The 27626-nt window shown below is 45.6% G+C and overlaps 1 protein-coding gene across 1 annotated transcript in view; it reads left to right on the forward strand.

Annotated features, from left to right (window-relative positions):
* The window catches only part of PHF3 (PHD finger protein 3), a 279560-nt gene extending 252195 nt beyond the window's left edge, over window positions 1-27365 (forward strand). Inside the window, exon 16 of the mRNA XM_082249659.1 lies at window positions 24418-27365. Coding sequence (XP_082105785.1) covers window positions 24418-26513 — 2096 coding nt within the window. The 3' untranslated portion in view covers window positions 26514-27365. The remainder of the gene's footprint in view (window positions 1-24417) is intronic.
* The last annotated feature ends 261 nt before the right edge of the window (window positions 27366-27626 follow it).

The raw sequence follows: 27626 nt of genomic DNA on the forward strand, positions 1-27626 counted from the left end.
TCTGAGTGTAGCACATCAAGCAATTTATTGGACAAATTATACAGGTACTCACAATTGGATATGAGTTGAAGCATGTATGGCATTAAATAGCATGCCACTGCTAGTCTGGATCTTTAGGACCCAGTGGACACCACTCCAGTCATATTTAAGCTTGTTACTGGTATGGCATAGACAGGCCTGAAGGAGTGCATGCTCTGCAAACACGTTGCCTTGGCAACCCCCCTGCACCCGGAAGTACACGTCACAGATGGCCGCGTGTACTCACCGCTGATCACTGGAAGTGCTGACAGCCATCGGATACATCCACGCCAGCCGATGCCATCCTGATCCTATCCTTCCCACAGGAAGACAAGCTATTTAATGCCATACATGCTTCAACTCGTATCCAATTGTGAGTACCTGTATACTTTGTCCAATAAATTGCTTGATGTGCTACACTCAGATGGCGCTTGTGTTTTCTCTCCAGTAACTCACAAGCCCCTTCTTGCTTGAACACTGAGCAGCCGTTTAAAGGAGTCAGCACAGGAACATCATCAAGGACATAATTTGAACTTTATACAGCCCCTATTGTGATTTTTTTTTTTCCTATCACACCAAATTATCTATGGGACTAAGCCTATTCCATGTGCTTTTCGACATCAGGTGTCAGTGCTACAAGTTTGCAAAGCGGGAACTTGGTCGTCTGTGCATACATTCACTAAATTCTTGAAACCAAGAAAGTAAGACCACGGTCTTGTTAGCCTGTGGAAGAAAACACTCAAACCAAACAAGTGAGCCTTGTTCCAGCTTCTGGCATCTGCAATGGTGGCACTATGAGGTCTGTCATGGGCAAGAACATTCGCTAGGTTCAACTTGAACAATGCCGTGGAGTTTAGCATGGTCACCTGCGCACGGCTGCCGCCCTCATGGTCGTGTGTGTGTGCTCACAGATGGGCCAGGGTCAGACTCCGCTGCGGTCTGCCTTTCCTCCTCCCAAGTTGCTGCCAAGAATTTTTCGCAGGATCGAGGCGGAAGGTATTCCGGTCTTTCTCGTGGCTCCGGACGGGCCTCGCTGAGCTTGGTACGCCGGCCTGGTCAGGCTGGCCACAGATGCTCCTTGGGGAATTCCTCTCAGGGAGGAGTTATTGTCTCCAGGGCCCATCTCCCGTCCAACTTTGCGGTCACTGACTTTGCCGACTTGGCTGTTGAATGCCAGGTGCTGAAGGACGGGGGTTTGGCTGCTTCAGTGATTTCTACCCTGCATGAAGCAAGGGAAGCGACTTCTAGGGTGATTTTTGTTCATCATACAAGACAGTCGTATATTGCGTGGGCTCCCCCTCGCTCTTACTCGATGGCCCGTATCTTGGCTTCCTTCAATGGGGAGTTGATCACAAGTGTGCCTTGAGGACTGTCAAGGGTCGAGTTTCAGTTTTGGCAAATTTCTTTCAAAGGCCGTTGGCCGCCTGTGCCCTGGTACGTGACTTGTTCCAGGGGGTGCAACACTTTGCTGCCGGTGCGACCTCCGTCACCCACTGGGAACCCTGATTTGGTGTAGTCGGTTCTTTTAGACCCTCTGTTTGCATGTATTCAAGGGTATCCCCTGCCTACCTTATTACATAGGGTGGCCTTCTTGGTTGCTGTCACTCTGCATGCAGGTGTCGGCACTGGCGACATTGTCCTGTCCTTCTCCCTATATGTTGATCATGGGGCCAAGTGGTACTTCGTCCGGATCTGTCCTTCCCTCTGAAGGTGGTTTCTGGTGTTCACTTGCTCGGGGACATTGTATTCCCATCTTGTGTCCTGAGCCCTCACATCCTAAGGAATGTGCATTGCTTACTCTGTTTAGAGTGCGGGCATATAAGACCCAAAATCCCTCCTTTGCACCTAAAAGCATTCAAAATGCCAAGCTTAGCTGTTATGAATACTGACATTTTGTGGCACCTTTAAGGCTCCAGTAATCCGGAAGTGATGTCATGACATCACTTCCGGGTTACTAGACCTGAAAACCCGTCTAAAGCTGATTTCGGCTTTGTTTGGGTCTCCAGCCAGCTAGCGGATGTGACAGCTGGTTGCTCAGGCTTCTCGGTGGGACAGGAGAGCCCGGGCAAGCCACAGAGGGAGGGGGAGGTGGCATCTTGTGCTGCTGCTTGTAATAACAGCCAAGCAGCTGATTAGCCGCATCGGTTGTTATTAAAAGAAAGCTAGCTGTCGGCTTTAAAAAAGGTACCCGCGGTCATCACCTCGGTAGAACCCCTTGAAGCAGGAGGCCGCATATTTGCATTACATCTGTGTCAAGGGGCTAAGTTACAAAAATATATTCATAAAATTTGTAACAGTTTCAGACATGGAAATCATGATAAATTGGAAGTACTGCTGTCACATAATTTGAACTGTGAAGGTGGACTAGTATATCCCTGATGCTTGGACACTACTAAGGTGTCTGTTTATGAAAGCGATAAGCCACATTAGTGACTATGTCTACTGTGCGGCAGTCTGTGTAGCTGCCATAAGGAGTGGAGACAGTGATCTCTGCTTCCCATCACAGCACAGTGAGAAGTGGCAATGATGGCATTGCAAATTGAATTCTTATCCTTTAATAATCTCCAGTTAAGACAGGATTACTGGATCAAGGTATTAACCACTTCCACACCCTGCCAATTCTGGCACTCTGCTCCTACATTTAAAAATCATAATTTTTTTGCTAGAAAATTACTCAGAACCCCCAAACATCATAAATGTTTTTTTTTTTAGCAGAAACCCTAGGGAATAAAATGGCGGTCTTTGAAACTTTTAATGTCACGCAGTATTTGTGCAGAAATTTTTTACAGGTTACCTGTTTAAAGTTACAGATGAGGTCTTGGGTTAGAATCATTGCTCTCGCTCTAACGTTTGCGGCGATAACTCACATGTGTGGATTGAACGTCATTTGCATATGTGGGTGCAACGTACATATGCGTTCACTTCTGCGTGCGGGGACGGGAGCACTTTATTTTTTTTTTAATATTATTATTTATTTTATTTCTATTTTTACACTTTCCCTTTAAATCTTATTTTGATCACTTTTTTTCAACATACCTTGTAATAGGAATAGAGCATTACAGGTCCTCCTTATGGAGAGATCTGGGGTCAGTAGGACTCCAGGCTCCATAACGTCGCACCCGGGCCTCCAAGAGTCATAGAGACTACCAGGGACCATCCAGTCCTCGGTGTTCTCTATGGTGTACTTTCGCCGCTGGCAGAAGCACCGGAGGGCCGTGGGTGAGGGGCGACGTCCCCTCCAGCCCCCTGTAAGAACATCATTCAGATATCCCCACTCAAAGCCCAGGACATCATATGACATACTGTGGTATGGAAGTGGTTAAGTAATTCTATCTTTTCTTTTCGATATAAAAAGATATGAATGCTTGCTGTTTTCATGAGTGCTACTAAGCCTCCCAGTATCTAAATGTCCTGATTTGTATGGATTACCTTAAAAAAATATTGCTCATTGTTTTCATTAGGCATCTTCTCTTTTTAAATCACATTAACAAATTATTAAATTATTAGTGGTACATTAACTTATATTGAACTAATTTAGTATGCTAAGACTCAGCATCTCATGGTATTATACAGAACCACTAGCTATTGACCTTTGCTCTCTCCTGAGCCTCCCATTTGACTCAGTTTCTAAACAGTTTCTACAGGCCATAGAAAAAGTATTTCTATTATTTCCAGAAGAGACATAGGAAGACCGTAATCAGCCCACTTGGCTAGTGCAATACTGAGACTAAACCACAGCAGGTGGTACCCAGCAGCAACAACTTTTCAAGTGCAATACCACAAGTCCAAAAGAGACAACGTCCAAACTTGATCTGATCTTTAGTCTTTTTTTTTTTTAAGTATGTCAGATGAAAAGGACATAGACGTATTTACCATCAATACCCTTTTTTAGCTAACATGTTGCAATAACAGATTAGATCAAGTGTAGATGCTTGCTTTTTTGGATTAACAGAAGATGTGTGGGTAGTATCCAATATGCTTAAATCCTTAGAAAATATGTAGTAGTAAGAGTAGATGTGTGGGTGGGGGGGGTTGTTTTCTTTATTTTAAAGCTGGTGTTCCTCATTAAAGCCCAATCAGTTTGTGCTGAACAAAATACAATTTCTTAACTGTTTATTAAGGGATGCAATGTAAAAGTAATTCTGAGATTCATGGGTTGAATTTCTGCCTACTGCTCCTTTTACACGGTCCGTCTCCGTAGGCGGACTCTGTGCTGCTCAGCGGGGTATCGATACACTGATCCCCGCTGAGCAGGCAGGTGACGGCTCCCTCTCCGCTCTGTGTGCGGAGATTGGAGACTGGGAAACAAAGCTGTTAGCCCCTCCCGCTCCTATCAGGTTACAGTTTTTTGCTAGTGTCCCAGAACAATGGAACATCTTTGCTTCACTGCACACTCTTTTCACTTGATATTTTTTAATCAAGATTCTTTCATTCAAGTCAGCTGATCCTCCGGGCATAGCTGTGGAGGCCATGCCCAGACCCTAACTTGGTGAAGATTTAGAGTTGGCCTGAAATGTGACCCTGGGGTGCTCTCCAGGCATACAGGGGTTGATTTACTAAAGATTAATAGCCTGTTCTCTTTGCAAGGGAATTATCCCTTGGCTTAGTCAATGAAGTGAAGCATTGCTGACTTCCATCATCATCCAATTATGTGGAAGCAAAAACACTTTTCTCTTTCGTTCATTGAAAGACACAGCTCCAGAATCTTCCTAACCATTGGGTTATGCTGCCCCTACAGGAGTAGGACACTAGGCAGGAAAAAGCTTTACCTTGCCTGGGAGCAGTCCTAGGGGGTATACTCCCACTTTCTGCTATAGGCATTTTTTTTTTTCTGGCTAGTCGGAAATAAGGACCTAGTTCCTTGCTGGTTCTAACATTTTTTCCTTTTTTAAACTACATTTTTTGCCTCTTGTTTTCTGTTCCTGTGAGAACTACAATCAACTACTTGACTGGGCCACGGAATGAATATTCTAAATCCTCACTGTCTCCCCGGTCCGGCCAGCGAGTGCGGGCAGACCTTAGCTCCATGCTAGGTCCGCAGCGACATAGCCCCACTGGACGAAGCCTGGCCTGCGTGTTAAACATCTCATGAGGACACATACGACCTGGTCCAGGCCTGAGTTGCAGCGGGCCTCCTGACCCGCAGCACCCCCATTCCAATGGAGAGGTGGTCTGCCTGGGGCGGGGCTCACCCGGTTTGATGGTATGGTAAGTAGTGTCCCCATTTCCCTGGTGGCCTTTTGGGGTGGATGTAGGCCCCTCCCTAGCATGGTCAGACTCCCCACATGCTCTTCGCGGGGGGGGGGGGGTGGGGGCTGGTTGGAGTTGCTGCTGTCCGGGTTTTCCTGGTGGGCAACGGGGGGGGGGTTGAGCAGGGTTCCCTGCCATCCTGGGGGTTGGACCGGGTTGTTAAACACTCTCATTGACCCTGAAATTTATTTTTCAAATCATGGTACAGTGGACCGGGTTGTTTAACAGGGATTCGTTCAAGCGCCAATGGAACTGGCTGTCAGTCACATGTGATGTACTGATATGGATCCTGACCATTGAATGATCAGATAACGGGGAGTCCCTGATAAGGGATTTGGAGACAGAGGGGATTGTCGAGGCTGTCATAAAAATATGATCTATTCTAGCTAAGGTTGAGTGGGGGGCAGAGAATGAGTGTAATTCTTCGCTGTAGGGTTACATTCCTTCCATATATCCACAAACACATAGGATGTGTAGAAGCTTGGCTGTCTTTAAACTTTGATTAGGGGGGCATAGTAAACGAGATTGATTATTCCTAGATTTATCCAACATGTTTTTCGAATGCAACATTGGAGTCTCCTCCCATAATTTGGAGACGGCGTTTGTTGAGGCTGTAATAAAAATATGATCTAGGGCAGGGATGTCCTCGGGGCTCCCTGCGGCGGTTGTTGGGCTGGGGGAGCAGATGTTTTACCATCCATGGGTACGCGCCTCTCGCGGCTGGATCCGGCCAAAAATTTAGGCCACAGCTTTGCGGCCCACTTGTCGGCTGTCTGAGCTGCTGACCGAGCGGCTGACCGGACTGCTGACCGGAACCTATGTGAGGCAGCCCCTGTGAGGATGGCTTAAGCCACTGCCTCCCGCTTTATCATCCGTCTTCCCCTCCGCTGCCCTGGGTGGCCGGCCCTGCTGGGGATCGCGTCCTCGTGGCTGGGCGCCCTAAAAGGTTTAGGCCATGGTATGCGGCCTACTAGGTCTACATGCGACCAGAGTTGGGCGCCGCCATTGGGGGGCGGCCTTAGTGAGTCTAGCTGAAGCCCCCAATTCTCCCTTTGGGCATCTGCCGGACTGAAGATCCATGCAATTGCGGCTTGGCCTCCACAAATATTGAGGCCGCGGCTTGCGGCCTGCTGGGGCACCTCCCTTGATCTGGGTGGTGCTGTGGGGCCGCTTCTTTTTTTAGTGACAGTCTTGCCACCATTATTGTGTGGCTGAGGTTTACCCTTTAAGGGGGCTATGTCCTTATATGTCCTCGGAGGGTGACCCCCCTTGTTTTTTGCGGGGTCTCATGGGTGGTCCATTTGTGGACCCTTGGCCTAAATTCTCTTGTGGGATCACAGTCTGCGGCCTCCCCTGAATATAATTTTCCGGGTGAGCTTAATATGTAGCAAACCCTACTGGGTCTGCGTCCATGCACTTTGAGTGCTGATAGTGAGGATGATTTCTCTTCTACTACAGTCCCGCATAAAAAGGCGCTGGTAGATGCACTGATGGTATCCGTGCGGGTAACTTTAAAAATGGAGGATACAGCTTCTGCTGCTGCATCAGAGGCGCCGGTCCCCTTTTGGTACCTGCAGCTCCTCAAAAGCAGCAAAGGTATTCCCTTTTCCCACCTACTTTGACAAAATTGTTCCGAGTCAGTGGGGTTGTCCTAAAAGCAATATGGCGGTTCCTAAGCGTTTCGTTAGACGGTATCTCTTTGAGGAGTCTCTTTTGAATAAGTGGACAGTCCCACCTGTGGTGGACGCTCACGTTTCCAGGCTGAATAAATCCACCCTAATTCCGGTGGAGGAGTCTCTGGCTTTTAAAGATCCCTTTGACAGGAGAGCTGAGACTTTGGTCCGTCACATGTTTACTGTGGCTAGTTCGGTCCTCAGGCCGGTGTTCACCATAGTTTGTGTCCCGGACTCTGTCAGAGTGGGCAAAGATTTTGTGCTAGAATCTGGAGTGGAAACAGCTTCTCCCTGCCTTTGCAGTGCTGGCGGACCAGTGGGTCCAGGGATTGCAATTCGTCTGTAATGTTTCTATGGATGGGGCTCCCTTAGGAGGTCTCTAGGCTGTCCGTGACAGCAGTGGGCCTTCAGGGCAGGATATGGATAAAATACTGGTCTGTGGACCAGACTTCCAAGAAGGCCTTATCTAGTCTTCCCTTTGTGGGGGATCGCCTGTTCGGATCCTCCCTGGATGATATTAAGCAGGATCTCAAGACAAGGGATCTAAGGTTCCAACAGGACCTGGTCTGGTAAGCCGAGAGCGGGTCCTTCCAGAACCGTGGACCTCCCTGATTCAAGTCAAGTGGGTCCACGAGCTGATTTGGTCTGGCTACAAGATCGAGTTTCGGGCTTATCCTCCAGAGAGGTTCTTTCCTTCCAACTTGCGTTTATCCCCAGACCGCCTAGGAGGTCTCTTCAGGGCGGTGCAAGTCTTGCTACTACAAGGGGCGATTGTTCTGGTTCCAGAATCGGAACATTTTCAAGGGATTTCTTCAAACCTGTTTACAGTTCCCAGGAAGGAAGACAAGGTACATCCAGTCCTGGACCTCAAAGCTCTGAACCGCTTTGTGCGGGTACAGAAGTTCCTGAATGGAGTCCATTCGTAGGGTAGTGGCATCCCTACATCAAGGGGATCTTCTGGCCTCTATCGATATCAAGGACGCTTATCTTCATATTCTGAAATATGTCAGTCATCCACACTTCCCCTGCTTGCCGTGGGCGAGGAGCATTATCAATTTGTGGCATTACCCTTTGGTCTCGTCTCAGCTCCTCGAGTCTTCATAAAGTGTTGGCCCCTATGTTGGCATTGTTGCGCCAGTGGGGGATTGCCGTACTGGAATACCTGGCCATCCACCAATTTGGACTATCTGGGTCTGTCTCTGGGGTTTCTCCCATGGGACAAGCTCCCAAAGCTGCAGGATGCAATTTGGCTCCTGTTGTCCAGCAGTCGGTCATCTCTCAGGACTTGCATGCAGGTACTGGGCCTGATGGGGTCTACCTTTGATGAGGTTCCGTTTGCACAGTTCCTCACAAGACCTCTGCAATGGGATCAACAGATCCTGTTGAGCCGGGGTACGAGAGGAGCCCTGATTTGGTGGCTTCTCTCTCCTGCGCTTCGTCAGGGAAAATCTTTTCTTCCCCTGTACTAGACGGTGGTCACAACAATGCATGGCCGTGGCTTATGTCAATCACCAAGGGGCCACATGAAGTGTCCTGGCGGCTCGGGAAGTGGCTGACATTCTAAGGTGGGCAGACCGCTTTGTTCCAGCCCTCTGCTGTGCATATTCCAGCGGTGGAAAATTGGCAAGTGGACTATCTCAGTCGTCAGGCATTGGAACAGGGAGAATGGTCACTTCACATCTGGAGGTGTTTCACCAGTGGTGTTTCCGGGGGGAACTCCCGAGGTGGACCTGTTGGCCTCTCGTCTCATTAGGAAGGTGCAGAGGTTTGTGGCACAATCTCTGGATCCTCTAGCCAACGCCACAGATGCACTGGTTGCTCCTTGGGGCCAGTATTGTATAAGATACGCCTTTCCCTCTCTAAAAACTTCTGCCAAGACTCTTGCGAAGGATCGAGGCCGAAGGGATTCCAGCCATCCTAGTGGCTCCAGACTGGCCTTACCGATCTTGGTACGCAGATCTGATATGGTTGGTCGCCGATGCTCCTTGGAGACTTCCCCTCAGGGAAGATCTGTTGGCCCAAGGGGCAATCTTCCATCTATCTTAACAGTCCCTGGCTGTCAAAAGCCAGGTGCTGAAGGATAGAGGGTTGTCTGAATCAGTGATTCCCACACTGCTAAAAGCTAGCAAATCTACCTCTAGGAAGATTTACTATTGCGTTTGGAAAGCGTACATTGCCGTGGAGTGATTCTCTTGAAGTTCAGCCCCGCTCCTTTTTGGTGGCTCAGAGTTTGGCTTTCCTCAATCCGAGGTGTTGAGCAGTGTCTGTCCTTGGTTAACATCAAGGGCAAGGTTTTGGCCTTGGCGGCTTTCTTTCAATGTCCCTTGGCCACGCAGTCTTTGATTCGCACCTTTATTCCGGGGGTTCGCCACTTGTCTCCTCCAGTGTGGTCGGTTGCCTCCGTGGGACCTCAATTTGGTGCTGTTCAGTTTCCCAGAAACCGCCTTTTGAAAATACTTGTGGGATTCCTCTGCTTACATTGTCCCAGAAGGTGGCCTTCTTGGTGGCTATTACTTCTGCACGCAGGGTGTCGGAGCTGGCAGCATTGGCTTGTCGTTCACCTTGCCTGGTGGTTCACAGAGATAAAGTGGTGCTTCGCTCATCAGTCGTTTCTTCCTAAGGTTGTTTGGTTTCCATCTGCATGAAGACATGGTTTTGCCTTCCCTGTGTCCCAAGCCTAAACATCCTAAGGAGATTTCTTTGCATTCTCTGGATGTGGCCCAGGCGATCAGGGTGTACCTATTGGCTATCAAGTCATTTAGGAAATCAGACTCACTATTAGTACTTACAGCTAGACCCCAAAAAGGGTTGGCCACGTCTGCCGCGACCATTTCCGGATGGATCAAACAGACGGTGGTGCTGGCCTGTTCAATTAAGGGTCAGGTTCCTCCTTTCCCTGTTAAGGCTCATTTCTACTTGGGCGCTTAGTGCTTCTTGGGCTTCCCAACATCAGGCGTCAGTGATGCAGCTTTGCATGACAGCCACCTGGTTGGTTGTTTGTGCACACTTTCGCAAAATTTTATAAAGTGGATGTTTTGGCATCTATGGATGCTGCTTTTGGCCGCAAGGTTTTCCAGGCCGCGGTTTAAGAGGACCTGGTCCTTTTTTAGGGTGTATTATTTTCATGTGAGCTCCAGTTCCTGGTTGAGCTCCATCTTACCTAATTGGCTAAGATTAGCCTTTGGGAATTTTTTTTCTGCTGTGTTTTTCCCACTCCTCATGTCTAACACTGCTTTGGGATGTCCCAATGGTTAAGAAGATTCTGGAGCTCTGTCCGTCAATGAACGAAAGAGAAGATTGGATTTTTGTCTTACCTTAAAATCCTTTTCTCTGATGTTCATTGACGGGCACAGCATCCACCCCTCTATTGAGTTGGGGTATTTTTCTTCTGATACTGCTTGCAACAAAACGAACTGCCTATAGCAGGAAGTGGGAGTATACCCCCTGGGACTGCCACATAGGCGTGGTAAAGCTTTTTCCTGCCTAGTGTCCTACTCCTGTAGGGGGCAGCATAACCCAATGGTTAGGAAGATTCTGGAACTGTGTCTGTCAATGATCATCAGCGAAAAGGATTTTATATAAGACAAAAATTCATATTTTTAGATTTATTTTTAAATTTCCCTTGAATGAGTGTACAGGCTATTTGCCTTTAGTAAATCAGCCCTACACTGTACTGTATTCCTTTCTGCAGAGCTTTGTACAGGTCCAGGGTTGTAGTACATCCACTGGTGGAAGCCTGTCCCCAAACAGTCCTCTGGGAGTATGCCCACTGGAGGGGCACAGACTTTCTGGCGTGGCATGTTTCATTGGATCCTCCTATGAACTCTCCAGTACGTGCGCTATGTATCTCTGCTGCAGGGAAAGATGCAAGGGGTTTGCCCTTATTTATTGAGCATGCCATGTGTTACTCCTAACCCCTGTAGTTTTAATGTCGAAACATCTTGAGGTGCAACACATTAAAGTAGAACTGAAGGCAAAACTTTTTTTTTTTTTTTTAGTTTTGGCAAGAGTGGAGAGGGGTTAGAACACCTTTCAGGTTTTTTATTGCAGTTTAAAGCTGCCTACACATTATACAGTTTTCCTTTAGATTTATCAAAACCATATAACAAACATGAGGTCAAACCGTTACAACTTCAAATTGTATACAATCAGGCTTGCCATTGCACTACATAGTTGAAGGTACATCTAAAGGAAATTAAACTAAAAAATTGTATGATGTGTTGTCAGCTTGTCTGTTATTGCTGAAAGTGAAAGAAAAACCCACATTTTGAGTGGTTGGAGTTCCCTCACTTTGGAGAAGTTTCTTCTCACTTCCAGTTGTGACTGTTAGACAGGAAGTGAAGGTAAATCTCAATAATTGTAAATATATAGATTAAGAACACCACATGCCAAAAATACTTTAGCAATAACGTTGTATTAGGTATATACATACAATTCTAAAATAAGTAAAAATATTCAGGTATGCCATATGATATCAAGCATAATCCAGCATAGGTATTTCACTCTACTGTCAAATCCAACCCAAAAAAATACATGCTGACCCAGACCCTGGCGAAAAGAGAGAGGAGAAGTGAAAAACACAATGTAGGTGGGGGGATGTACTTGGAAAAGGGGGGTTCTTGAATCCCTGAAATGTTGGGTTTTTCTTCCTCTGATTATCCTTTTCATTACACTATTCTGGGTACTGAATTATTGTGTGTATTTCTGAACATCAGCTACTATATGATTAAGGTGGTACACATTGTATCTGTTTTTTAACAAGAAAAATAGAGCTTTGATCAGTTTAAAAAAATGGGAGATGACGGATGCGGATGCAAACTGATGTAAATGGATTATCATCCATTTACATTCATTTTTGCATAGAGATGCATCGATGTCCGTTTTTCATCTATCAGCGGATGGATGAAAAACAGACAGTATGTGTGAAAGTGGCCTTATCCCACCAATGACAAGGCCGTCTTGAGACCTGGGGTCTTTTTTCTCCCTAAGGGGGAGGGAATGGTCTCTTTCTTTTACCTTCCATCTCTGTGTCCTCCCCCTGTACATTCCAGGGAGGTTTCTTTCAACTGTTTGGATGTGATGCAAGCCAGTTGTTTAAGTTTCTCTCACAGATACTTCTTTCTGGTTGACTGACTGTGTCATTCCTGAAGGTCCTTTTAGGGGACAGCCTGCCTCTCGTTCCATCATTTCTAGGTAGCTTAGGCAGCCCATCATTGAAGGCTATGGGCTTAAGGACAAGGATCTACCTTTTCCTTTCAAGACACATTCCACTAAATCAGTAAGTGCCTCTTGGGCTTTTCAGCAAGGCTGCCAACTGATCTGCTTGTTACACTTTCTAAAAAAGGGAACTTTCATGCCTTAGCTGATAGGTTTTGGGTATGTTGTTCCTTAGGTAGCTCTTTGAGCTGCAAGTAGCCCCTGTTTTACCCTATTGTTGTGGGCTTCCTAATGTTTTTTTTTTCTTTGTTGCCCAATCCTCATTTGGATTGCTTTTGAACTCCCCTGTGTGTATCTTAACTGCTTCCATACCGGGCCAATTGTGGCATTCCTCTGTAAAAATCTGTAATAATCGTAATCTTTTTGCTAGAAAATTACTCAGAACCTCAAAACATTAAATATATATATATATATATATACAAAACAAATATATATATATATATATATATATATATATAATTTTAAGTAGCGACCCTAGGGAATAAAATGGTGGGCATTGCCATTTTTATAGGCACACGGTAGTTGCGCAGCAATTTTTCAAATATGATTTTTTTTTTTGGGGGAAAAAAAAAACTTTCATGAACAAAAACAAAAAAAAAAGAACACTAAAGTTAGCCCTTTTTTTTGTATAATGTGAAAGATGATGTTACGCCGAGTAAAAAGATACCTAATATGTCATGCTTTAAAATTTCACACACATGAAATGGCGCCAACTTTTTTTACAGGTTACCAGTTTAGGGCTTGGAGGTCTTACACTAGGATTATTGCTCTCACTCTAACGTTCATGGTGATACCTCACGTGTGGTTTGAACATTGTTTACATATGCGGGCGTGACCTATGTATGCGTTCGCTTCTGCGTGCGAGCACGAGGGAATGGGGGCACTTTAAATTTAAAAAAAAAAAAAAATGTTCTTGTTTATTTTTTTATTTTTAAACTTTCCCTTTTATATGTTTTTTTTCTAAATCACTTTTTCTTATTACAAGGAATGTAAACATGCCTTGTAAACATGCCTTGTAATAGGAATAGGACATGACAGGTACTCTTTACAGAGAGATCTGGGGTCTATAAGTCCCCAGATCTCTCCTCTAGATTGTAAAGCCTGATTTAAAATAAAGAGATCTCAGCAACTATCTCAGTTTCTCAGCAAAAAAAGGCAGTGTTTGCATCTGCCGGCACCGGAAATTACGTCATGGCATCGCTTCCAGCCTCCGAGGGTCATAGAGATGGACGGGGACCATCTGGTCCACCACCAGCTCTATGGAAAAATTAATTCTCCAGCTTGCTTATCAAACTGGCGAGCTAGGAGAAGCACTAGAGGGCGACGGGAGGGGGGGGGGCACATCCTGCCCACCTGTAAAAGCTATCAAGCGACTAAACAGCTGCTATGAGGGCTTTTACTTTGCAGGGGATCGCCTGCTGAAAAAAGATATCTGCAGCTGCAGGCATCATTCAGATATCTCCACTCAAAGTCCAGGACGTCATATGACGTTCTACGATATGGAAGTGGTTAATGCATGATTGAAAAAACATGATTTCTCTTTCGTTCATTGACAGACACAGCTCCTGATATTCTTAAATACTGCCTTATACTGCCCCTACAGGAGTGGGACACTAGGCAGAAAAAAAGTCTGGCTACGCCTATGGGCAGTCCCAGGGGATATACTCCCTCTCTTTGCTATAGGTACTCAGTTTTTTCTGTCTAGTCAGGAGTAAGGACCTAGTTCCTTGCTGGGATCTTTGGTCCTGGCAAATATTTTCTTTTCAGATAAACATTTTTTTTCTCCTGAACTTTTCCTGTGAAATCTGCAATCAACTGCCGGACTGGGTGACAGGCCAGATAATCTAGATTGAGTGGTCACCCCAGTCTGGCCAGCAAGCACGCGCAGGCCTCAGCTCCGCACTAGGTCGGCTACGACATAGCCCCACGGGACGAGAGCTGGCCTGCAAGTTAAATGCCCGGCGCGGTCTCATACGACCAGGTCTCGGCCCGAGTCGCAGCGTTCCTTCTGGCCGACAGCCCCCATTTCGATGGAAAGGGGTTCTATCTGGAGCAGTGCCCGCCTGGTTCCTGGTCTTTGAAGTACATCTCCCTACCTGATCCCATCTATGAGGCTGCGGGGCCCTCCGGGTCCCAACCATCCAACGATGCACTTACAGCGGTCCTTGGTGTCCCAGGTGGAGGTGGCTTTCGGGCGATGGTCTAGCAAAAATCGCCCCCTGCCTTATCTGTCTCATCGGATCCTGAATCTGATTTGACCGCCGCGGACATGGGTCACCCTGCTGGGTCTGCAACCATGCGCCTGGAATCCTCTGATAGTGAGGATGATTCCTTCACGTCTGCAACCACGCACGAAAGGTGGAACGCTGGTGGAAGCACTGATTGTATCTGTGCGTGAGACCTTAAACATGGAGTGCGCAGCTGCGATGGAGGCGCAGGTTCCCTTTGGCACTCACAAGCTATCTAGAGCGGCAAGGGTGTTTCCTTTCCCTGCCTATTTTGACAGAATTGTTGCTAAAGAGTGGGGACGACCAGAACGTCCCTTTGGAGTCCCTAAGTTACCCCTATGAGGAGTCCCTTATTAAGAAGTGGACCGTTCCATTGGTGGTGGACCCTCTGGTTTCCAGACTGAAGAAGGCAACCATAATTCTGGTTGAAGAGTCCCCGGCCTTTAAGGATCCAGCTGACAGGAAGGCGGAGGCTGTGGCTCGCAATATGTGCTGGTTCAGCACTGAGGCCGGTATTCAACATTGCCCTAGTGTGGCAAACTTTGACCGAGTGGGCCATGACCTGGAGGGAGAACTGCTTTCCCCCTGCCTTTGCTGAGCTGGCAGGCCAGCTAATCCAGGGGCTGCAGTTTATCTGTGATGCCTCTTTGGATGCGGCTCCCCTAGTCGCGCAGTGGTCCTTTGGCGTGTCTTTTGGCTCAAATGCTGGTCTGCGGACCAGACTTTGAAAAAGGCCTTCTACTGATCTTCCTTTTCAAGGAGTTTGCCTGTTTGGAGCTACCCTGGATGACATCATAAAAGGTCTCACACAGGGGAAGAGTACTTTTCTACCGCAGGCTAGGAACCTCGTCGTAGACGTGGGCCTTCCTTCTCGGCACATAAGAAGTTTTTTCTTCCCTCATGGTCGACTGACAAGGGCTCGAAGCCTTTCAGGCCCTCCTCTGAAGGATCCAAATGAACCTGGTCTGGCGAACCGAGAGCAGGCTTCTCCAGACCCGTGGACAAGGCTCCTTCAGTATGAAGGTGTGCCCTCATCTGTTTCAGGGGTGGGGGAACGTCTTCATTGTTTTCAGGACCCGTGGACTTCCCTGGTATAAAACAAGTGGGTCCACAAAGTCATTCAGTTGAGTTTCACTGTTGTCCCCCGGCAAGGTCCTTGCCTTCCAACTTGTGCCTGTCCCCTGATCGCTTACAGGGTCTTTTTGGGGCAGTACAAGACCTGTTGCTTCAAGGGTTGATTGAAGCCAACACTCAAGTTGTTGGCTTTGACGGCTTGGCTGTTGATCTCTAGGTGCTGAAGGAGAGAGGTTTATTCCTAGGAGGAGAGTTGGTGATTCCTACACTGTTAAAGCTAGGAAATCTACTTCTAGGAAGATCTACCATCGTACAATCGAAGACGTACATTGCATGGTGTGAGTCTCTTGGGGTTCATCCTCACTCTTCGTTGACTCGGATCTTGACTTTCCTTCAACAGGGGATTGAACAGAAATTGTTCCCCTTTGAGAATCCTAAGGAGATTCCCCTGCTTATGCTGTCCTTGAAGGTTGCATTTTTGGTGGCTATCACCTCTGCGCGCAGGGTGTCAGAACTTGGCGTTAGTCTGTCGTTCACCTTACCTTTGGATTCACGGATATAAGGTGGTTCTTTGCCACTTTCCTTCATTCCAAAGGTTGTCTCTGATTTTCATTTGAATAAAGACATTGTGTCGCCTTCCCTGTATCCCGGGTCTAAACATCCGAAGGAAATTGCTTTGCATGCCTTGGATGTGGTCTGGACAATTAGGGTTCACCTGGCAGCTACGGAGTCTTTCAGGAAGTCAGACTCACTATTTGTGCTCACGGATGGGCCTCGTAAAGCGTTGTCTGCATCCTCTACAACTATTTCCAGATGAATCAGATAGACAGTGATTAAGACCTATTCCATTAAGGGTCAGGTTCCTTATTTCCCTGTTAATGTGCACTCCACTAGGGCGCTTAGTGTCTCCTGGGCCTTCCGTCATCAGGCGTCAGTGACGCAGGTTTGCAAGGCGGCCACCTGGTCGTCGGTGCACACTTTCACGCAGTTTTATAAAGTGGATGTGTTGACATCTGTGGACGCTTCCTTTTGCCGCAAGGTTTTGCAGGTTGATGTTGAGAGGACCTGATCCACTTTGAGGATGTACTGTTTTTTTCAGGTGGGCTCCAGTTGTTTTGGTTGAGCTCCTGTTGCCTGGTTGGCTACTGTTTTGCCTTGGGAATTTTTTTTACTGTTCCCACCCCTCATGTTTAACACTGCTTTGGGATGTCCCAATGGTTAGGAATATCAGGAGCGGAGTCCGTCAATGAACGAAAGATAAAATGTGATTTTTGACTTACCGTAAAATCCATTTCTATGATGTTCATTGATGGACACAGCACCCACCCCTCTGTGGAGTTGTATTCTTCTAACACTGCTTGTAACAAAACTGAGTACATATAGCAGAGAGAGGGAGTATACCCTCTGGGACTGCCCATAGGAGGAGCCAGACTTTTTTCTGCTTAGTGTCCTACTCCTGTAGGGGGCAGTATAACCCAATGGCTAAGAATATTAGGAGCTGTGTTCGTCAAAGAACATCAGAGAAATGGATTTCATGGTAAGTCAAAAATCCATTTTTTTTTTTTTTTACTTACTGTAAAGTCTTTTTCTTAAAGGTAATTAGGGATTACACCCCTATGTCTTTTGATCACTGCTACTACTGTTTGTGAACAAAACTGAATCATGAGGGGAGCGGAAGGGGGTATTCTGGTTTATTAACAGCTTTCTTTACTAGTGCCCGGTTTCCCTTTAGGCAGCAGTAGAGATTCTAATTTAGTTTAGTGTATTTTTCCATTTTGTTTCCTTTATATCTATGTATAGTTTTTTTTTTTTTTTTTTTTTTTTTTTTTTAAAAGATATGTATTTTAAAATACCATATCCTACATAAATTCACAGCACTTTTTAACCTCTTATTCTTAGGAGGACTTCCTGGACTTTAAGTTATGATATCGAAATGATGCCTGCAGCTACAGGCATCAACCCATTTTCTCTATCGCTCATTGACAGACGTAGTCTTCTTGATTCTCAAGAGCTGGGTTATGTTGTCTCCGCAGGAGTAGGACTAGGCAGAATGACAAAACGTTCTGGCTCCACCCTAGGGGGCAGTCCCTGAGGGTATATCCTCCCTCTCTCTGCTACAGGGAATCAGTTTTTTTCTGTCTAGTCAGGAGTAAGGACCTAAGTTCCTTGCTGGGATCTTTTGGTCCTGGCAAGACTTTTTTTCTTTAAGAAAAAGACATTTTTTAGGTAGTTTTCTCCAGTGTTTTTTTCCTGTGAGATCTTCAAGCAAAAATGCCGGACTGGGCGACACTTGTGGTCACCCCAGCCGGCCTACGAGCGCGTGCAGACCAGGCATTGCGCTTGGTCGGCCGCGACATATTCAAGTAAGTATGCGGGGCCGGGCGACGGGCTGGATGTGAGATCCAGTGGTCACCCCGGTTTCTGCCTAAAAGCGCGTGCAGACCAGTGCGCTGAGTCGGCCGCGACGGAGTCCCAGTAAAGGGACTGACTTTGCGAGTTAAAAGCTCGCTTGGACGCCAGGACCAGAGAGTCGAGGCGTCCACAAACCCCCACCTCGGTGGAGAGGGTATTATGAAGAGAGGGTGCCTGTCGGTTCGGTATGGTGAGTAAAACGTTCCCTTTTTTCCTCATTTATGAGGCAGTATATATTATGGGCCCCTCCATATATGGTCAGTATATATCTGATACTTACAAGTCCCCCTTGTAATACAGCATGTGTTTGTGGGAAGTGGACTTGGTTCAAGAGCTAACACTCTACCCAGCAGACTGTAACATTACAGCAAACATAGGAGGTATAATCCTACCTTATGTGCAGTGTATCTCTGTAGATCCATATGTCACCTCTCAGCAGAGTGCAGGTGGATGTGCTGGGAAGACGATATCGGCGGTCCGCCGCCATTTTGCCGTAGACCGTATGCATGTATGTCCTCAGTCACGCCGGCCGCCATGTTTTTGGAGTCTTATGTCTCTTCCATGGGGGCGGCCATGTTTTGTGAGCCCAGCTTCCTCGTGGAGGGCTGGGAACGCCCGAAGGCGTACACAGGGGGCGGAGCCACGCCTTCTGCCCGGGAAAAAGCAAACAGCTCCTTCCAGTCTGTGTAAGACAGACGCTGGCTGCAGTTTGTTGGAAACTACACTGCATCGGTTGGTGAGCCTTGGGGGTCCCTCTCTCTCTCTCTGGGATCGAGAAGCAGGTACTCTGAGGGGCGCTATTGCGCTAGGGGGAGACACACAACAAAAGAAAAAAAAAAAAAAAAAAAGAAAAAGTTATTTTGTTTATTGCTGGCAAAAGTGTCCTGTATTAACATGGACCCTGCCACTCATGTATCTCCTCCGGATCCCCTCGAGGGGTCTGCGGGATCCTCCAGCACCCCATTGACAGTTGAATCTTTGTCAGCCATTATGGAAACTTTTGTGTCCCGGGTGGAAGTGGCTTGTCAGGGACAGGGCGCAAGAAAGCGACCCCCGCCTAACCCCTTATTATCTGAGACCTCGGATTCAGACTCTGAGCCTATTTCTGCAGTTGCAGGTACTTCATCTGGTATTGGTGTCTCGGGTCCTGTCTCTTCAGACAGTGAGGAGGATGTTTCGGCATCCGCCATAGCCCGAGAGGAAGCGTTGGTAAACGCACTCATTGTATCTGTTCAAGAGACTTTAAGGTTACAGGGTATTCCATCAGAAATAGCTGAAACTGAGATCCCTTTTGGGACTAAAAAGCGCATCAAAGTGGCAAAGGTTTTTCCATTGCCCAAATGTTTTGGCAATCCAATCGATGAAGAATGGCGTCTGCCAAAACGCACTTTTAATATTTCCAAACGCATTGACAGGCGTTATCCGTTTGAGGAAACCCTTATTAAGAAATGGACAGAACCACCTGTGGTGGATTCACCAATCGCTAGATTGAATAAAGCCACGGTTATTCCTTTAGAAGACGCTCCGTCTTTTAAAGATCCAGTGGATCGCAAGATAGAAGCTATGTCTCGCACCATGTTTTCCTTGATTGGATCAGCTTTCAGGCCAATAATTGCTATTGGTTTGGTTTCGCAGGCTGTAACTGAATGGACCAAGTGGTTACGCCGGGACTTAGATGAAGTCCCTCAGGCGGTATCAGATTTGTTGGAACAAATGATACAGGGGTTACAGTTTGTATGTGATGCGGCGTTAGACGCCACTCCATTAATGGCGCGAGCATCAGTCTCAGCAGTGGTTCTCAGGCGTACACTGTGGCTAAAAGGTTGGATAGCCGACCAAGGTTCCAAAAAAGCATTGGCTAATATCCCCTTTTCAGGAGAGCGTCTATTTGGGGCCAACTTAGATGAGATCATTAAGGATCTCACCGGTGGAAAAAGCACCTTTTTACCGCAAAATTTTAAAGGTAGAGGAACTCGTCAAAGACGAGGGCCTTCTTTTTCTGCTCACAAGAGGTTTTTTCGTCCAGCGGGTGAAAAAACTAAGTCCTCCAAGGTTCCTACAGGAGGCGTCAGGGGTCGTTGGTCGGGCAAGCAAAAGCCCGCCCCCTCCAGACCTGAAGATAAACCATCCAAAGCCTGAAGGTGCGCCCCCACCCATAACTGGGGTGGGGGGACGTCTTCGCCGGTTCCCGGATCCATGGCTTTCCAGAATCCCGGACAATTGGGTTTGCGAAGTCATAAGGTCAGGGTACAAGATCGAGTTTCGATCTCTCCCACCGGCGCGATTCTTCCCTTCCAATATCCGTCTATCCGCAGATCGTTTAGAAGATCTGAGGAGAGCAGTCACAGATTTACTACAACAAGGAGTGGTAGTCCACGTTCCTTGGACAGAACGGTTTCAAGGGTTTTATTCAAACCTGTTTACAATACCCAGGAAAGAGGGCAAAGTGCGTCCAATTCTGGACTTAAGAGCACTCAATTCTTTCGTCAACATAAGAAGATTCAGAATGGAGTCCATTCGCACGGTAGCAGCCTTCCTGCATCCAGGGGATGTCCTAGCGTCCATAGACATCAAGGACGCCTATCTTCACATTCCCATTTTCGCAGGACATCAGCGTTTTCTACGCTTTTCCGTAGAGGAGAACCACTATCAGTTTGTGGCGTTACCTTTCGGTCTCGCCACGGCTCCGCGGGTCTTCACAAAGGTGTTGGCCCCAATGTTGGCACTTCTGCGCCAAAGAGGTATATCGATTCTAGGTTACCTAGACGATCTTCTGCTTCATGCAGAGTCTCCTCAGACCTTGCTACAAAACATAGAAATTACTATGATTTCTTTACAGGAATTCGGGTGGCTGGTGAACCAGCAAAAGTCATTTCTGGTTCCCACCCAGAGGCTCGAATATCTGGGTCTAATTCTAGACACAGTCAGGACGAGAGTTTTCCTTCCGGTAGGGAAACTTCGAAAGATTCAATCAGCAGTCCAGTTGTTACTGTCCAACAGCTGGTCTTCCCTTCGGACGTGCATGAGGGTTCTGGGGTTGATGGTGGCTTCATTCGAAGCAGTCCCATTTGCCCAGTCCCATACCCGAATTCTTCAGCAAGAGATTCTCCTCAGATGGAATCGGAATCCGGAATCCCTGGACAATCAGATACGATTGAGCAAACAGACCAGAGAGTCTCTGGTTTGGTGGCTTCGGTCTCCAATGCTCAGCCAGGGAAAGTCATTTCTGCCAATATATTGGATGATAGTGACCACGGATGCCAGCCTATCCGGATGGGGAGGAATTCTCGGTCAATTATCTGCCCAGGGACTTTGGTCCCCGGAAGAATCCAGATTACCGATAAATGTATTGGAACTGAGAGCGATCAGACTTTGTCTGATTCACTGGACCGAGCAGCTCCAGGGCAGCCCGGTTCGGATCCAGTCGGACAATGCCACGGCCGTGGCTTATGTCAATCACCAGGGGGGCACCAAGAGTGTCCGAGCGGCCAAAGAAGTGGCTTGCATTTTTCGCTGGGCGGAACGATTTGTTCCAGCAATCTCTGCGGTGTTCATTCCGGGGGTGGAGAATTGGCAGGCAGATTATCTCAGCCGTCAGACCCTGGATCAGGGGGAATGGTCCCTCCATCCAGACGTTTTCCACCAGTTGTGCCTACGGTGGGGCACACCGGATGTGGATCTGTTGGCATCACGATTCAACAGGAAAATTCAGAGATTCGTGGCTCGCTCCCGCGATCCTCTAGCAGAAACCGCAGACGCACTGATCGCCCCGTGGGGGCAATACCAGCTAATATATGCCTTCCCTCCTCTCGCGTTACTGCCAAGACTTCTTCGCAGGGTAGAGGAGGAAGGAATCCCAGTAATCCTGGTAGCTCCGGACTGGCCTCGTCGAGCTTGGTATGCCGACATGGTCAGACTGGTGGCGGACGTCCCGTGGAGACTTCCTCTCAGAGAGGATCTACTGTCTCAGGGACCGATCTTCCATCCTGCTTTACGATCGCTGGCTTTAACGGCCTGGCTATTGAGACCCAGGTGCTGAAGGACAAGGGATTGTCAGCTTCAGTTATTCCTACTCTAGTTGAAGCAAGGAAAGCGACTTCCAGAAAGATTTATCATCGCACATGGAAGGCCTACATTGCATGGTGTGAACCTTTGGGGTTCCCTCCTCGGTCTTATTCGGTTAGTCGAATATTAGCTTTTCTGCAACAAGGGGTTGAGCAGAAACTGGCCTTGAGTACTATCAAGGGTCAGGTCTCAGCATTAGCCATCTTCTTTCAGAAGCCTTTGGCTACTCATTCCTTGGTGCGGAATTTCATCCAGGGGGTGCGACATCTGGCTCCGCCAGTGCACGCGCCGTTACCCCCCTGGGATCTTAATTTAGTGTTGTCGGTTCTTCAGAAACCTCCCTTTGAAGATATTAGGGAGATTCCTCTACCCACGTTGTCCCAGAAGGTGGCCTTCTTGGTGGCTATTACTTCTGCACGCAGGGTGTCAGAACTGGCCGCATTATCTTGTCGTTCACCATATCTGGTGGTTCATAGAGATAAGGTGGTTCTTCGTCCGAATCCATCCTTCCTACCAAAAGTAGTTTCAGAATTTCATCTGAATGAAGAAATTGTATTACCTTCCCTGTGTCCTAAGCCCAGTCATCCTCGGGAATTTGCTTTGCACTCCTTGGATGTGGTCCGGGCGATCAGGGTATACTTGAAAACGACAGACTCGTTTCGCAAGACGGATTCACTTTTTGTGATCCCAGATGGACCCAAAAAGGGGTTGCCTGCATCTGCCGCGACCATTTCCAAATGGATCAGACAGACGGTAGTACAGGCTTATTCTATTAAGGGTCGGGAGCCCCCGTTCCCTGTTAAGGCGCACTCCACTCGGGCACTTAGTGCGTCATGGGCCTTTCGCCATCAGGCGTCAGTGGTCCAGGTGTGCAAGGCGGCTACCTGGTCGTCGGTGCATACCTTCTCTAAACATTATAAAGTTGATGTAATGGCATCGTCTGATGCCTCATTTGGCCGCAAGGTTTTGCAGGCCGCAATTTGAGGAGACCAGTGGTCTACCTCGAGGGTTTTTTTCCGTTGGAAAAATTTTTCTTTAGCCTCATTCTTTGTTTATAATGAGCCTTTAAAACTTCTAGTTTGGCACCGGTTGGGCCTTCTAGATTGGATTTGATTTTGTCAATCCCACCCCTCATTTGTGGCACTGCTTCTGGGTGTCCCAGCTCTTGAGAATCAAGAAGACTACGTCTGTCAATGAGCGATAGAGAAAAATGGATTTTTGTAAGAACTTACCGTAAAATCCTTTTCTCTTAAGCTCATTGACAGACGTAGTACCCGCCCCTCTATCATTGAGTTGGGTTGGGTTAATTTCTCTGTACTGCTTTAAACAGAACTGATTCCCTGTAGCAGAGAGAGGGAGGATATACCCTCAGGGACTGCCCCCTAGGGTGGAGCCAGAACGTTTTGTCATTCTGCCTAGTCCTACTCCTGCGGAGACAACATAACCCAGCTCTTGAGAATCAAGAAGACTACGTCTGTCAATGAGCTTAAGAGAAAAGGATTTTACGGTAAGTTCTTACAAAAATCCATTTTTTTTGTTTTTTTTTTTTCAGCTGGCAATTCCCTCAAATGTAAAAGCCATTATAGCAGCTATTTAGCCACTTGATTGCTTTTACAGGCTCTTGATTGCTTTTACAGGCTCTTGATTGCTTTATAACCTCTCTGGTGCTTCTCCAGTGTCTAACATGCGATCGGGGAGCTGGAGAATGAATCAGCCGTGACGGTTTACAATAGAACTGGCCATGAACTAGATGGTCCATGGTCATCTCTATGACCCTCAGAGGCTGAACTTCCGGCTCCGGCAGATGTAAACACTGTGTGTTTTTTTGTTTTTTCTGGTTTAGGCTTAGTCTTTCCTGCATAGAGGAGTGATGTGGGTACTTATAGACCCCAGATCCTTCCGTAAAGAGGACCTGTCATGCCATGTTCCTATTTCAAGTTTACATCCCTCGTATTACTAATAAAAGTGATTAAAAAAATAATTAGTGAGTATGGTAGAGATTTTAGGCTTCTAATCCTGGAAACTAGATTATTGCAGATTGTAGTATGACTTGAATGCAAGCTATGTATTAAAACTATTAAATTACTTGGGATTTCAATGGCATTTCATAGTACAAATCCATACAAATGTTATTGGTGCAGAAAAATCATTACACTTTGTGTATGTCCTGCTTGAATGGAACTTACAGATACTGTAACAGGGTGCTGAGTTTTATAAAGAGGTTTGTGGTCAAATTTTCTAGATTTAACACCATGCACATGCTATTACTTTTGTAGAAAGTTAGTAAGGGGAATAAAACAGGATATTTATTAACACTAACATGGTACTTAATTACTTAATTTACAGTATATGAATGTAATTTATTATATTCTCACTTAAGCGTGGGTTTTAACACTTAAAGTTTAATATTTCAATTTCATTTTAAGTTTTATAAACATAAATTATTGTATGATTTATAAATCATTTTCCCTTTAACACAGGTCTAGAAACAAGAAGACCCAATCTGCTTTTGGCCTTGATAATTCGTCAGAAAGTGAAAAGGCAACACAGCACAAGCCTCGATGATGACCAACTAGGAACAGTGTTAAGTGTTCCTGAGAAAAAGAGTAGAAATGATGTTGATCGAGACGATGAGGATGATGACGATGATGATGAAAATGATTTTTTCAATTCTTTCTCTGCTGTGTTACACAAGAGTAGAAACAGACCTCAGCTTTCAGATAATGATGAACCTCAACCAAGTGTTGAATCGGTACCAGAAACTGTTAAGAGAGAGCCAGCAAAACCATTAAGGTTCCTTCCAGGAGTATTAGTTGGGTGGGAAAATCCCCAATCAACTATAGATCTAGCCAACAAACCATTACCTGTGGATGACATATTACAATCTCTTTTGGGAACTACAGAAAGTACATTTGAACATAAACATCCTGTTACAACAATCAGTGATAAAACACTAAAGGGGAGAAAAAAACAATTAAAAGATGAAAGTATTATTGCTGAAACAATTCTTGATAAAGACCTAGAAATGGATATAACCCCTAACACTGTAGAAGAAACAAAAGAGACTCCAACACCAATAATACTATCTCAGTCTGGAAAATTGTCTTTATCCCTAAAAGACAAACCTCAAGATGTTCCTACTGAAGTGTATTTAGCCAAAATAAATGCATGGTCAAGTGATGAAATGGTCGAGAAAGGAAATTCAGCAGGCTCTACTGATTTTAGTCAAGAAATTGAGGATACTGTTAATCCAGACTTATCTCCAGTTCCAGACAACAAAAGCAGCACTGATGGTGAAAATACGTCATCTGTAGATGCCAGTGAAAACTCAGTGAAACCTTTAAAATTAATGCATATTAAAAGGGATCCAAGGCAAGCTGCCACAAGAAGTCATATTAACTCTCTAGATTCAAAAGACAGTGATATGAGCAAAAAAAGGGAGGATGCAGCACACGATAAAGAGATAAGTGAAAGCACTTTAAGACATAAAAAAGAAAGGAATAGGAAACACTCCCATGAAGAAAGTAGTATGCTTACATCTAGGAGTGATAGATCTAAAAGCAGTTTGTCCTCTTCTATAAAGAATGAGGTAGAAAGTGCTGAATCATCAAGAAATGAAAATACCAGGCAGTATCCCCCAGATCTTCTAATTGATGAAACAGACCCTCTGCAGCAATTTCGCAGAGCTTTGGCAGCAAACAAATCTCAGTCGCAGGCATCAAATTCTTCGCAGACAGAAACATCTAGCAAAAATCCAGTTCCTATGTTTACAGGAAACTTCTCACCATTAAGGTTACAACAGCCTCCATTCCTACCTTTAAAGAGCAACCCTCCTCCATTTCCATTCCAGCATGCTCCCAGCTTTCCATTGCAGGGTAATCCAATATTTTCGTATCCTCCTCATATACCACCTCTCCTTCCAACTCCACTGGGTATTAATTTTCCAAGACCTCCTAGATTTCAGTCTGCAGACCCCAGTATTCATAATCCATTGGTTGCTTGGCATCCATCACTTCAGATACCCCGACAACCACATTTTTTTGGCCCCATTACGACTGGACCTCTTTTAAATTCAGAACAAATCATGTACCAGTCACCTCAAAAGCTGTATCATAAAGATCACAGAGTTCAAGAAAGGCGCCATAGTGACCCTTGGGACAAACAAGATCGTGACAGAAGCTTCAATCGAGGAAGCAGAAGTGAACATAGACAAAGATTCTATAGTGAGTCTCACCATTCAAGGGAAAAAAGGCATGAAAAAGAATCAGGAAGTGAAAAGCATGGAGATAGAGACTCTGAAAGAAGCAGGCGTAGAGACAGAGATAAAGAAAGGAGCCATGACAGAGATCGGAAAAGCCGTGATGAGTCACACAGAGAAAAAGAAAGATCTAGAGCTTCTCACAGTGACAAGTCTTCAGACAGTAAAACAAGTAAAGAAAGGAGGAGTAGTGATAAATCAAAGAGTGAGGATCGGAGTCATGATAAAACTAGAGACAGAAATCGAGAAGAAGAAAAAGACAGGCACCACAAGGACAGAAGCAGGGACCACAGTGATAAAAGTAAAAGCAAACGGTGAAAGCACTGCTTTTTTAAATTTTTTTATTTTATTTGTGCCATCCTTTTCTATTAAATGTCAGTGTTTTTTCCTGGGAAAAAATGTGTTATTGTAAAGCCTGACTGCCCGTTATATATTCCTTGATGTTAGATTCTCACTAAAATATAATGTTTTTAACAAATCTTTTACAATCCTCATGTAAAAGCATAATGAATTTCTTTCTAAATATTCAGTTGAGATATTTAGTAAGAAATTGTTCATAATGTACAGCATTTTTGCATTTAAAGTATTGATAACATTTTAAAACCCGTTCTTAAAAAAAAAAAAAAAAAAAAAAAAATCTTTCTACTTGCACTGTTTTTAAAACCAGAACAGATTCAGAGTCCATAAATTACTGTTTAGAAAACTATAAATATTTGGTGCTGTAAAAAAGCTTACTTCTAGCAAAATTACACTGATCCATCAATTTCTTAAAGCTAGCATATCAGAGATGATTTTATCATGGATGTATTAAGGAGCCGTTCGGTTACTATAGCTTTGAAATGCACTTGCCATAGGGGAAATATATTTTACTTTTAAGCTTACATCTTCTGTTAGTAAGTTAAAATTAGAAAAATTGTTTGCGCTTTAAATACTTGAAATCTCTGCTTGTACATTCTTGTGTTTTGCTATTTTTTATACTGTAAAATGTAAATATTTTAAGGAATATTTTGATTTTAAAGATAAGAAAAACTAACATATTTTGTCTCATTACTGTGTACGAAATGTTGTGTTTAATTCCTGTTGAAAAGTAAAGATTTTAGTATTATTTCTTGCATTTGCTTTAATATGTTGCCTGTTTTCTCAACTTGAATAATTTTGTTAGCTAAATTCTATTAGAATGCATGCTTAGATTTCACGAACATACTTAAAATTCCTGACTTCATGTTGTTAACTTCCTGGGTTGCCCATAGCATCCAACCAGCATCTTACTTTAAATTTTAGAACTTCACTGGAAAAATCACAATTGGCTATAAGGGCAACATAGGTGTTTGTTCAAACACTGTTAGGCTACATGTACACGGGATGTTTTAAAAAGTCCTTTGAACGTTTGAATTTAACAGCTATGTAAAGGATGTTTAAAACGTCCGTTGT

Source organism: Pelophylax lessonae (assembly GCF_965119305.1).
Source record: "Pelophylax lessonae genome assembly, chromosome: 3".
NCBI classification, from domain to species: domain Eukaryota; kingdom Metazoa; phylum Chordata; class Amphibia; order Anura; family Ranidae; genus Pelophylax; species Pelophylax lessonae.